Genomic DNA, 14,278 nt, shown 5'->3' with positions numbered 1-14,278 from the left:
TTGCGTTTGCAGACGTCTTTAAAGCGGAGACATGGACGACCGGTGGGTCTGATACCAGTGGCGAGCTCGATGTACAATGTGTCCTTGGGGATCCTGCCATCTTCCATGCGGCTCACATGGCCTATCCTGAACTATAGTGTCCAGATCTGAATGCAGTTACTCCAGATCGAGTCTAACCAGAGTCTTGTGTAACTGTTACATCACTTCCATCCCACTGTATTCCATCCCACTTGAGATAAAGGGTCAACATCCCATCAGCCTTTTAAATTGTTATATTTATTGTAACTTTTCCTCTGTGACTTTCTCATCATCAGATAATCAGATAATCTCTTATTTGTTCTTGTTGCCCTTCTGAACTCGCACCAGATGCATCAACCAAGAAGAATGAGAAGTCGGACACGAGAAACTGTTACAGCAAAGGACTGGTGGTGTTAGAATAGTAAACATTTATTTACTTTTATCCAACAGCTAAGAGAAGATTCCAAGGCTCATAGTGTACACTAACACTGTCATTGGAAGGAGTTGAGGAGAGGATAGGGTACATTAACAGTGGTTAAATAAGGATAAGTCAACAGTGGTTAAAAGACATCAAATTTGTGTTTTAAAAAAAAAATGTCAGTTTTGAGAGCTTAGTCTGAGTGTGGAAAGCAGTTGCAGTTTTTAGCCCATACAAAAGCCTGAGTTATAACAATCACTATGTGAAATGGTGATAATACAGGAACCACAGAATGATTCAGCACAAGAGGAGGCCATTCGGCTTATATCGTGCCTATACTGTCTCTTTGAAAGAGCTATCCAATTAGTTCCACTACCTCGCTCTTTCCCTATAGCCCTGTCATTTTCTTACCTTCAAGTTTTTATCCAATTCCCTTTTGAAAGTTATTATTGAATCTGCTTCCACCGCCCTTTCAGGCAGCGCGTTCCAGATCACAACAACTCACTGTGTAGAAAAATTCTCCTCATGGGGAGTCATATAAATGCTGTGGCTACAAGAGCAGGTCAGAGGCTGAGAATTCGCTGGTGAGTGGCTCGCCTTCCTAACAGCACTGTGGGTGTACCTACACCACATGGGCTGCAGAGGTTCAAGAAGGCAGCTCACCACCACCTCATGGGCAATAAATGCTGGCCTAGCCACACTAATGCTCACATTCCATGAATGAATAAAACATATCAGCTCTGGTTCTTTTGCCAATTACCTTAAATCAGCATCCTCTGGGTATCAACACTTTGTTTCTTTTAAAGAGATACAGCACTGAAACAGGCCCTTCGGCCCACCGAGTCTGTGCCGACCAACAACCACCCATTTATACTAATCCTACATTAATCCCATATTCCCTACCACATCCCCACCATTCTCCTACCACCTACCTACACTAGGGGCAATTTACAATGGCCAATTTACCTAGCAAGCTGCAATTCTTTGGCTGTGGGAGGAAACCGGAGCACCCGGCAGAAACCCACGCGGTCGCAGGGAGAACTTGCAAACTCCGCACAGGCAGTACCCAGAACTGAACCCGGGTCGCTGGAGCTGTGAGGCTGCGGTGCTAACCACTGCGCCGCCTAACCACTTCTGCCACTGGAAACAGTTTCCCTTTATTTGCTCTATCAAAACCATTTATAATTCCGAACATCCCAATCAAATCTCCCCTAAACCTTCTCTGCTCCAAGGAGAACAATCCCAGCTTCTCCAGTCTCTTCAGATAACTGAAGTCCCTCAGTGAGGATGGTATAAACCACCTGCAACAGGACATAGATGGGCAGACAGGTGGCAGATGGAATTTAATGCGAAAAAGTGTGAGGTGATGCATTTTGGCAGAAGGAATAGGGTGAAGCAATATAGATTTAATGGCACAGTTCTAAAGTGTGTGCAGGAACAGAGGAAGCAGGTTTTTTTTTATTCATTCATGGGATGTGGGTGTCGCTGGCCAGACCAGCATTTATTGCCCATCCCTAATTGCCCTTGACTGAGAGGGCTTGCTCGGCCATTTCAGAGGGCATGTAAGAGTCAACCACATTGCTGTGGGTCTGGAGTCACATGTAGGCCAGACCAGGTAAGGACAGCAGATTTCCTTCCCTAAAGGACATTAGTGAACCAGATGGGTGTTTACAACAATCGACAATGGTTTCATGGCCATCATTAGACTAGCTTTTTAATTCCAGATTTTATTAATTGAATTCAAATTCCACCTTCTGCTGTGTTGGGATTCGAACCCATGTCCCCAGAGCAATACCCTGGGTCTCTGGGTTACTAGTCCAGTGACAATACCACTACACCACTGCCGTGCATCAATCTTTGAAGGTGGCAGAACATATTGAGAGAGTGTTAGTAAAGCATATGGGATCTTGGGCTTTATAAACAGAGGCATAGAGTATAAAAGCCGGGAAGTTATTCTGAACCTTTATAAAGTTCTGGTTAGGCCCCAACTGGAGTATTGCATCCAGCGCCGGTCACCACACTTTAGGAAGAACGCAAGTGTTCTCGAGAGGGTGCAGAGGAGATTTACCAGAATGGTTCCAGGGATGGGAGATTTCAGTTACAAGGTTAGGTTGGAGAAGCTGGGATTGTTCTCCTTAGAACAAAAGAGATTTGATAAGAGGTGTACAAGATTATGACAGGCTTAGATAAGTTAGACAAGGAAAAACTGTTCCCATTAACTAATGGTACAAGGACGAGGGGACACAGATTGAAGGTTTTGGGCAAGAGATGCAGAGGGAATGTGAGGATAAACTTTTTTACACAACGAGTGGTAATGACCTGGAACTCGCTGCCTATGAGGGTGGTGGAAGTAGAGACAATCAATGATTTCAAAAGGAAATTGGATGGGCACTTGAAGGAAATAAACTTGCAGGGCTACGGGGATTGAGCGGGGGACTGGGACCGACTGGATAGCGTGTGGAGCACCGGCATGGACTCAATGGGCTGAATGGCCTCCTTTTGTGCCGTATATGTTTAGTTTAGTTTAGTTTAGAGATACAGCACTGAAACAGGCCCTTCGGCCCACCGAGTCTGTGCCGACCATCAACCACCCATTTATACTAATCCTACACTAATCCCATATTCCTATCACATCCCCACCTGTCCCTATATTTCCCTACCACCTACCTATACTAGGGGCAATTTATAATGGCCAATTAACCTATCAACCTGCAAGTCTTTGGCATGTGGGAGGAAACCGGAGCACCTGGAGGAAACCCACGCAGACACAGGGAGAACTTGCAAACTCCGCACAGGCAGTACCCAGAATCGAACCCGGGTCCCTGGAGCTGTGAGGCTGCGGTGCTAACCACTGCGCCACTGTGCCGACTCTATCCCTGCAGCCATTCTAGTAAATCTCATCTGCACCCTCTCCAAGGCCTTGACATCCGTGGTGAGACCACATAGAGTCATAGAGAGTATATATATCATACATCTGGAGTACCACGCACAGTTTTGGTCTCCTTACTTAAGGAAGGATGTAAATGCAATGGAAGCAGTTCAGAGAAGGTTCACTTGACTGATTCCTGGGATGAGAGGGTTCTCTTATGAAGAAAATCTGGACAGGTTGGGTCTGTATTCAATGGTGTTTGAAGCATATAAGATATTAAGGGGACTTGACAGGGTGGAGTTGAAAGGATGTTTTCCCTTGTGGAGGAGACTAAAACTAGGGGCACAGTTTAAAAATAAGGCATCTCCCATTTAAGAAGAAATGTTTTCTCTGTGAGGGCCGTGAGTCTGTGGAACTCTGTTCCCCACAGAGTGGTGGAGGCAGGGTCATTGAATGTTTTTAAGGCAGAGGTAGACAGATTCTTGACAAACAAGGGGGTCAAAGGGTATCAGGGGTAAGTGTCGTGTCCACCATCAGATCAGCCATGATCTTATAGAATGGTGCAGAAGGATCGAGGGGCCGAATAGCCTACTCCTGCTCCTAGTTCTTATGTTTGCATTAATTGTTATACTGATCTACCTAAGGGCAGTTCCTCTGCTAATTTCTCCATGTCTTGCAGTTTTGCGCTTTCCTCTTCAGTTGCTCGTAGAAGCCTCCAATTTTCAATATCAAGTTGTCTAACATCATCATTCTCTTTCTCCCTCTTGGTCTACATCCCTCTAATCTTCCTTCAATCACCTCCCTCAGCAAGTTCTCATGCCTTAGAATATGGTCAATCCATCCTTCTGGCCTTTTCTTGATGACATTCACAAATGATCTACCCTCCCCCTCCATCCTGAGAACATCTTCATCGCTCTTGTGTTCTCTCCAAGTGACTCGCTCCATCCTTCTCCAGAACCACATTTCACAACTTTCTCATTTTTGGACGTCCCCTTTTCTCAAGCTCCACGTTTCAGCCCCGTACAATAAGATACTCCAAATTACAGTCTTGAGAATTCTTTTCTTAGGATCTCTACTCATTCCTATACTGAACAATTCTTTAAGTTTGGAGAATACATTCTTTGCTATTGCTATTCTAGCTCGGCTTTCTTTATGACAGTATCCACCTTCTGACAAGATACTTCCCGGGTACTTAAATAGTGATACTTGTTCCAGCTTTTTGACCATTTATCTTGCCCTCTGCTTTAAGAACATAACTAGGAGCAGGAGTAGGCAATTCAGCCCCTCGAGCCTGCTCCGCCATTCAGTACGATCATGGCTGATCTCATCTTGAACTCCACTTTCCTGCCCATTCTCCATAACCCTTCAACCCATTTCCAATTAAAAATCTGTCTATCTCCTCCTTTAAATTTACTCAATGTCCCGGCATCCACCGCACTCTGGGGTAGGGAATTCCACAGACTCACGACCCTTTGAGAGAAGTAATTTCTCCTCATCTCGGTTTTAAATCTGATACCCCTTATCCTAAAACTATGACCTCTCATTCTAGATTGTCCCACAAGAGGAAACATCCTCTCTACGTCTACTTTGTCAATCCCCTTAATCATCTTATATACCTCAATTAGATCTCCTCTCATTCTTCTAAACTCTAGAGAGTAAAGGCCTAAACTGCTCAATCTCTCTTCATTAGACAAATCCCACATCTCTGGAATCAATCTAGTGAACCTCCTCTGAACTGCCTCCAATGCAACTACATCCCTCCTCAAGTAAGGGGACCAAAACTGTACGCAATACTCCAGGTACAATCTCACTAATGCCTTGTACAGTTGCAGTAACACTTCCCTACTTTTATACTCTATTCCTTTAGCAATAAATGTCAAAATTCCATTTGTCTTCCTTATCACCTGCTGTACCTAGAAAACTAGTTTTCTGCGATTCATGCACGAGGACACCCAGATCCCTCTGCACCGAAGCACTCTGAAGTTTCTCTCCATTTAGATAATAATTTGCCTTTCTAATCTTCCGACCAAAATGGATAACCTCACACTTATCCACGTTCAAATCCATCTGCCAGATTTTGGCCCATTTATCTAATTTATCCATATCCATTTGTACATTTCTTATTTCTTTATTGCAACTTACTACCCACCTATTTTAGTGTCATCCGCAAATTTGGCTATAGTACCTTCTATCCCTGCATCCAAGTCATTTATCTAGATTGTAAATAGTTGGGGCCCGAGGACCGAACCCTGTGGCAGCCCACTAGTTACATCTTGCCAACCAGAAACAGACCCATTTATCCCGACTCTCTGTTTTCTGTTGGTTAGCCAATCCTCTATTCAAGCTAATAAATTGCCCCTAACCCCATGTGATCTTACCTTGTGTATTAACCTTTGCGCAGCACCTTATCAAATGCCTTCTGGAAATCCAGATAAATGACATCTACAGGATCCCCTATTACCCACTTTGCTTGTTACAGCTTCGAAGAACTCTAGCAAATTAGCCAAACCCAATTTACCCTTCATAAAACCATGCTGACTCTGATGGATTGACTTTTGACTTTCTAAATGTCCTGTTATTACTTCCTTAATAATGGATTCTAACAATTTCCCAACGACAGATGTCAAACTAACTGGTCTATAGTTTCCTACTTTCCCACCATTATTTCTTCCAAGCTTCATAAATGTCATTGTTTTTACATCAATTTTCATTCCATAAGCTTTCACCACTTCATTCATTCTATCCATTAGTATCTGTAGATCTTCTGCTGTACTAGCCACTAGGGCCTGGTCATCTGCAAATCTCACTGCCTTCACCAATTGACCTCCTTTCTGTACTTCACCCCGTGCTTCTTTTATCATGGCTTCCGCATAGATATTAAAGAATTGCTTTTTAACAATATTTAATTATCTGAATTAAATTAATACTAAATTATGTGGCTAATACAAGGCAGACATAAACCACCAGAACTAAAGTATTGTTCTGACACCAGCAAAAATAAATGAAAGGGCCAAGGAACCTTGGCTGAATTTTGGAGTTAAAGCCAACAAACTAAATTTCGAAATGCTCAGCTACCTGACCATTTCCAAGGACCAGTGGACTTTTCCCCTTCGAGGCAGCTCAGATGATCAGCATCTTGGTAATCAAGTGCACCAAACGCTACAACTTTTCAGAAAGTGGCAGTGCTTAAAAATGAATCAAGAATAAACAAGCCAGCAAAGTGCAGAGGAGCCTTGCAGTTACATAGTGGCAGAGGCCTGGAGCAGGTTGCTGGCCTGCTTTTCTGGCTGAACACTGGTGTGAGTAATTAAAAACAAAAAGCAAAAACTAATGATCACTATCATGCTGTGCAGCACAGCAGCTGTAGTGAACGCTCTAGGGGCTCTTTGGCCTACTCCTGATCCCGTTTCTTATGTTCTTATTCTTTTCCTATTTCCCATGATCTTATGTTCTTAAAACATCCCAAGGAGCTTCACAGGACAGTTGCAAACATAACTCGACACCGAGCCACATCAGGAGATATTAGGTCAGGTGACCAAAAGCTTTTAGATCAGAAGAGGTAGGATTTTGAGGAGTGTCTTTAAGGAGGAAAGAGAGGTAGAGAGGTTTAGGGAAGGAATTCCTAGGGCCTAGGCAGCTGAAGGCTTGTAAGCAAAATATCGTGTCAGAAAATCCATCCAGGCACAGAATCCGCAAAATTTCATGACAATAAACAATATGCTGGATTTTTGGAGGTGTGCCTAACATGTCTACAAGAGGAGGACTATCCAAAGTCCGTTAGCATTTGTAAACATTTTGATGAATTGTGTAAGTTGTAACAGTTGTGAAGCTGATTATAACATTCCAACAGTTAAAAAATAAACTGTGAAATTCTAAATTGCCAATAGTTGGCTAAGACCATTCTTAATAAACTCATTATTCCTACTCCCAAGGGACACTGAGATTAACCATTGTGCCTCTCCTGTCACCCCCAAACTGAAATCAATTAACCTAGCACATATTCCAAATTGAACTGGGGATCTACTGGGGTTAACGTATGAATTTGTTACACATTATCCCAACCAGCTGAGCCATTGGGGACACTAAGCTAGGGATTCTGACAAACTCACTGGGCTCAAAGAAAGAAAACAAAATTCTCACATTAATTAGGCTTCCTTTTCTCAAAGCCCTGTGTTTCAATATCAGGATACAGCAGATTAACAGAGGCTTTTGCCTGCTGTAGGTTGGAACATTTCCAGCAGAGATTCAGCAGCTGAGCACATAGCCAACAATTACTTTGGAAATCTTAATTATGCTGCACATCAATATTCAGTGCCTCCATGACACTGTGGAAAGGGCAATAACTAGAAGCAATAATTCAACATTTCAGACAAGAAAAAGCACAGTCCAAAACTAACATTCTAACATTACCAATTTATATTCAAAGCCAAGCACATCAGAAAACTGTTGTTTCAACTTTTTACTTGTGGAACCAGTTAACTCTTCATTGCCCAGCTGCTCACAATTACTTATTCATAATTGTTTCCTTCCTTGCTGGATAAAACATTGTCATTTTTATTTTGTTCTCTGGATTGTACTCGTCTTCCTTCCCTTACGTGGTGTATTGCTGTACCCATGCGTGCAAGATTAAAATTTGTTGGGGACCCGCCAACTGACCTTAGCAGAGGAAATGCCCCCACTGTGGCACATAATCCACAGAAGTGCCCTCGTACTTCATTCCAAAGAAAGAACAATCTTGCATTTATATAGTGTCTTTCCCAACCTCAGGATCCCCCAAAGTGTTTACAGCCAGTGAAATACTTTTGAATTGCTGTCACTATTACAATATCAGAACAACAGAGTCAGGCCACTCAGAAGAGAAGTTAGGAAACACTTCATCATGCAAAGGGTAGAAGTGTGGAACTCTCTCCCACAAAAAGCAGTAGATGCTGGGGCTTAATCCATAACGGTAAACTCTAAGATCAATCGTTTTTTGCTATGCCTCAGGTATTGAGAGATCTGGAACCAAGGCAGTTAAATAGAGTTAGGATACAGATCAGTAATAATTTCAATGAATGGCCAAACAGGTTCATGGGGCTGAATGGCCTCTTCCTATTCCTACCTACGTACCTTCAGTGCTTTCTGTGCATGTTCGCTGGAGCCGATAGCGATCAGTCCAGGACCAGCCATAGTGCAGTAACTCTTCAAGTGCAAAGTACCCGTGACGGTGACTTTGGAAACAGCATAGTCCTGTATTGAAAAAGAAAATAATTGGAACATTTTTAACATAAGTGCTGAATCAAAACAATGCCTTTAAAACCACAGCCAATTCTGCACAAGAAGAATTATATTCATCTACTGCTTTAAGATTGATTTTTGCCTCCAATTTTCTCCTCAAAGTGCTGATTTTTCTTTCTCTGCAGTACGGGTGGCATTAATCTTCTGGTGCTTCATCTGTTCTTTCATTGTGGCTTGGACAGTGAGTGTGTGAGCAGAGTATTTAGTGCAGGGAAGATGGTATCACAGCTAACACACACACACACACACACACAGACACACACAGACACACAGAGACACACAGAGACACACAGACACACACAGACACACACAGACACACACCCCCGTCCCCCCCCCCACCCAACCAACAAATACACATGCTAACACCCACCAACACACACCAACCGACACACATACCAATAGACATCAACTGACACATATACTTTAACCCACAGATACACACGCCAACATACACCAACTGACACATACCAATGCACTAACCCACCCACACACACATATGTTCGCTGCCACACACACATGCTGACATGTGCCAATGCAAACACCTGCACATGCCAACACGCTCAAGCCAGCAAACCCACCCACACAAACCAAAAGATCCAGCCAGATACCAGCAGGAGTCACCGGATAGCCACCATCAGTGGGAATTTTTGTTGGGTCTTGCTGCAGAATGATTCCCCAGGACACGGCTGCCCTACGCTACCTCATCTAAGTGACCATCTGGGCAATGAATATCTGTGCGCTATTCAGTACTGAGGAAGGAGCAGAATTACAGTCAAGATTCTGTACCTAATTGACATTGAAGGGTTTTGATAGAGTAAATAAGGAGAAACTGTTTCCAGTGGCAGGAGGGTCGGTAACCAGAGGATACGGATTTAAGGTAATTGGCAAAAGAACCAGAGGGGGAGATGAGGATTCTTTTTTTTGATCTGGAACGCGCTGCCTGAAAGGGCGGTGGAAGCAGATACAATAGTAACTTTCAAAAAGGAATTGGATAAATACTTGCAATGGGAACATTTACAGAGATATGAGGAAAGAGCAGGGGAATAGACCCTTCAAAGACCCGGCACAGGTATGAATGAGCTCCTGCACTGTCAGATTCTATGACGATATATACACAAACACCTGCGTGTGAGTCACTGAATAGCTGTTGGGAGCACGAACATTGCCTGACTCATCCACTCATAGCACAAGCTCAAATACTGGCCCTGTCTGAGAATTAAATCTCTAGTTGGTATTGCTTTGTACTACACTGGGCTGTGCCTTCAGAAATTAAGCCATCAAGGAAGCTTATACTATTTTCTAATAATAAATACTTAATTGAACAAATTCAACCTTTTCCTATATAATTACTATATACTAACCCTCTATACTATATAATTACTATATACTATATACTAACCCGCTATACTATATACTAACCCTCTATACTATATACTAACCCTCTATACTATATAATTACTATATACTAACCCTCTATACTATATACTAACCCTCTATACTATATAATTACTATATACTATATACTAACCCTCTTCTTTTGGGCCTCCTTATCTCGAGAGACAATGGATACGCGCCTGGAGGTGGTCAGTGGTTTGTGAAGCAGCGCCTGGAGTGGCTATAAAGGCCAATTCTGGAGTGACAGGCTCTTCCACAGGTGCTGCAGAGAAATATGTTTGTCGGGGCTGTTGCACAGTTGGCTCTCCCCTTGCGCCTCTGTCTTTTTTCCTGCCAACTACTAAGTCTCTTTGACTCGCCACAATTTAGCCCTGTCTTTATGGATGCCCGCCAGCTCTGGCGAACGCTGGCAACTGACTCCCACCTCACTGGACAGCTACCGCCCGCCTAACCCTCTATACTATATAATTACTATATACTAACCCTCTATACTATATAATTACTATATACTAACCCTCTATACTATATACTAACCCTCTATACTATATAATTACTATATACTATATACTAACCCTCTATACTATATAATTACAAAGAATTTACAGCATAGAAACAGGCCATTTGGTCGAGTCCATGCCAGAATTTATGCTTCACATAAACCTCCTCCCACCCCTCTTCCTCTCACCCTATCACCCTATCCTTCTATTCTTTACCCCTTCATTTGTTTAAGCTTTCACTTAAATGTATCGATACTATTCACCTCAACCACTCCCTGTGGTAGCGAGTTCCACATTCTCACCACTCTCTGGGTAAAGAAGTTTCTCCTGAATTCCCAATTGGATTTATTAATGACTGTCTTATATTTATTGCCCTCTAGTTTTGGTCTCCCGCACCCACCCCACCCCACCCCACACACAAGTGGAAACATTTTCTTTATGACCACTCCTACCAAATCCCTTGATAATTTTAAAGACATCTATTAGGTTACCCTTCACCCTTCTCTTTGCTGCAGGCATCTTAATTTTATATTTTTTTAAATTCACTCACCTTAAAAACATCAGCCAGAAATTCTGCACCACGCTGGTTAGTTCTCTTCGAAAGACCCACAAAGAATTCTTTACCTGAAGACAAATGAGGCCAAAGAACTGTATTGGAACGGCATCTATCACAGAGGTTATGTACCAGTAGAAAAACAGCATTGATTACAGCAGCAGCCTACTCTTCCCACGTCACTGGAGCTAACAAACTCCACAGCTTGTAACCCTCTACCTACCCCCCAAATCTTGAGCACCTGGGCTTGGGATTCCCAGCCCTCCAGGAATTGAAAATCCATTACCAGGGCACTGCTGGGAGCAGACCGGGGAGAAATATCATCCAGGCGTCAAAAAAAAAGTTATTTTTTTGTTCATTGTCTTTGAACGCTTGTTTATTAGTTGGAGATGGAGGTGAGGGGGGGTCGGGTTGGTGGAGGGAGGAGGCTGTTTGAGTCAATAATGATCCAATCCATTAAGGAGGAGTGTGTTCGTTTACCAATTAGCTGTGGGAAGGCGGAGCACTGCGAGGATGTTGGTGTCAGACGACCAATGACAGGAGTGTAGGGGCGTGGTGTTTTAATGGCAGGAGGTCATGTGATGAAACCTCCAGGAATACGTCCAACCAGAATTAGCAACCCAAACCTCCAACAATGTCCAAGGTCAGGATTTTAAGGGGAGAGATTGCCGAGGGCAGCAGTTAGAGGGGCTGAAAAAGCTCATCAACTGTTTAGTCTTCTTCCAATGGGCACAATAATTTAAGAAAAAAGGAAAGCTTTGCTCATAAGTTACAAATCTTCACCCCAGCATCAATGTGAAAACACCTCATTATTAACAGCAATGTAGTCAGCTATGTAGCAACTAATGAGATTCATAAAAATAAGTAACTAGAACAAACTGCAAACTGTCAGAGTCTGTAAACATAAAGTTGTTAAATTACTTAATTATGTGTGAAAACAATGTTCTCGGCTATATCATGGTAATTATCAAAAGCTTCTCTCATCATTATTCACCGAATAACAAAAGCACAATATCCAGACTTGGGCGTAAAGGACACAATTTTGAAACTTGCGGACGACACTAAACTTGGAAGTATTGTGAACTGTGAGGAGGATAATGATAGATAATGTGGCAGATGAAATTTATTGCAGAGAAGTGTGAAGTGATTCATTTTGGTAAGAAGAACAGAGTGACAATATAAAATAAAGGGTACAATTCTAAAGGGGGTGCAGGAGCAGAGGGACCTTGGTGTATATGTGCATAAATCATTGAAGGTGGCAGTGTAGGTTGAGAAAGCGATTATAAAAACATATGGGATCCTGGGCTTTATAAATAGGGGCATAGGGTACAAGAACAAGGAAGTTATGGTGAACCTTTATAAAATACTGGTTCGGCCTCAACTGGAGAATTGTGTTCAGTTCTGGGCACCACACTTTACAAAGGATGTGAAAGCTTTAGGGAGGGTGCAGAAGAGATTTATGAGAATGGTACCAGGGATGAGGAACTTCAGTTACGAGGATAGATTGGAGAAGCTGGGACTGTTCTCCTTGGAGAAGAGAAGGTTGAGAGGAGATTTGAGAGAGGTGTTAAAAATCATGAGCAGTCGGGACAGAGCAGACAGAGAGAAACTGTTCTCATTGGCAGAAGGATCCAGAACCACAGGACACTGATTTAAGGTAAATGGCAAAAGAACCAATGGTGACATGAGGAAAAACCTTTCTACGCAGTGTGTGTTTCGGATCTGGAATGTGCTGCCAGAGACTGTGGCAGAGGCAAATTTAATTGAGGCCTTCAAAAGAGAATGGGATAATTATCTGAAGAAAAAAAAAATTGCAGGGCCACAGGGAAAAGGCAGGGGAACGAGACTAGGTGGGATGCTTTTGCAGGGAGCCGCCATAGACATGATGGGCTGAATGGCCTCCTTCTGAGCTGTAACTATTTTACGATTCTATAATTCAGTTGATATGATGGTTAAACTCAACAATACATTGCAATAATGGGCTAAAATATTGTGCACTTGATGCACTTTTCAAATACAGGCTGGAAAAAAAGATTAACATCTACGGTTAGAAATAGATTCCCCATGTTGCCTCTGGTTCTTTTGCCAGTCAGCTTAAATCTGTGGCTTCGGGTTATCATCCCTTCAGCCATAGTGTTAAATATTTTTGATACAACAATGATCATTTCAGAACTGTTCAGTTACATCTAACTCTAACCCAAATTATCAATTGCCTTTTTTGGACCTGAACTGGGGTTTCTCAGGGTGGAGGGTCATTAGTCCAGGAGAATGGGCTACTTTCCCATATTGCACAATCTATAATAGAGTCCCAGGCTCCCCGGGCCATGGGAAGTAACATGGGAAGGGAAATGCCCTCAAAAATGTCCAAACTCCTAATCTCACAGACCCAAAACGAGACATCAAATGCCAAAAACATTGTGAGGAATTCGAGAAATTTAAACTTTTGCTGATGAGTAACCATTTGAACATTTTTTAAAGAAGGAACTTGCATTAATATAGCAGCTCATCACATCTCACAGAAATACCCAAAAATGCTTCACATGCAATAACATGCTTTGAAATGTCACTATAAGGTGGACAACAGCCAGGCTGTTCCACGGGGCTGAACAGTCTCAAACACGGGAGCACAGCCTCAGGATAAGGGGGCGGCCATTCAGGACTGAGAGGAGGAGAGATTTCTTCACTCAAAGGGTTATGAATCTTTGAAATTCTCTACTCCAGAGAGCAGTGGATTACCAGTCATTGATATATTCAAAACTGGGATCAATAGATGTTTCGATACTGAAGGTATCAAGGGATATGAGAATTGGGCAAGAAAGTGAACTTAATGTGAAAGATCAGCCATAGTCTTACTGAATGGCGGAGGAGGTCTGAGCAGCCTTAAGGCCTTCTCCTGATCCAATTATTATGTTCTTATGTAATACTACCGGGGTCTCTAAAGGAGAGTCAAGGGTTATGGGGGGGGGGGGGGGTGGGGAAGGCAGGTAAGTAGAGTTGAGGCCAAGATCAGATCAGCCACTATCTTTTTGAATGGAAGAGCAGGCTTGAGGTGCCGAATGGCCAATTCCTCCTCATGTCTCTTATGTTCTATATGTTCTACACAACCGGCAGTATTTGGTGACTGACAGACAGACGCTGAGGGCTGAATTTTATAGGCCCCCCTGAGATGGGTGGGGAGATGAGGGGGGGCCCGGAGAATTACGATGGGGGCAGTGTGACCGTCGCCTCCCTGTTCCGATGTGATTTTATTG

General features: G+C 42.9%; 1 protein-coding gene across 1 annotated transcript in view; it reads right to left on the bottom strand.

Moving 5' to 3' along the window:
- ddah1 (dimethylarginine dimethylaminohydrolase 1) overlaps window positions 1–14,278 on the bottom strand; it is a 158,370-nt gene that overhangs the window by 12,291 nt on the left and 131,801 nt on the right. Inside the window, exons 4-5 of the mRNA XM_068036589.1 lie at window positions 11,025–11,098; window positions 8,415–8,534 (exon numbers count right to left, since the gene is read on the bottom strand). Coding sequence (XP_067892690.1) covers window positions 8,415–8,534; window positions 11,025–11,098 — 194 coding nt within the window. The remainder of the gene's footprint in view (window positions 1–8,414; window positions 8,535–11,024; window positions 11,099–14,278) is intronic.

The sequence above is a fragment of the Heterodontus francisci genome, chromosome 8 (genome assembly GCF_036365525.1).
Source record: "Heterodontus francisci isolate sHetFra1 chromosome 8, sHetFra1.hap1, whole genome shotgun sequence".
In the NCBI taxonomy this organism is placed as follows: Eukaryota; Metazoa; Chordata; class Chondrichthyes; order Heterodontiformes; family Heterodontidae; genus Heterodontus; species Heterodontus francisci.
This window is presented reverse-complemented; position numbering and strand designations above follow the sequence as displayed.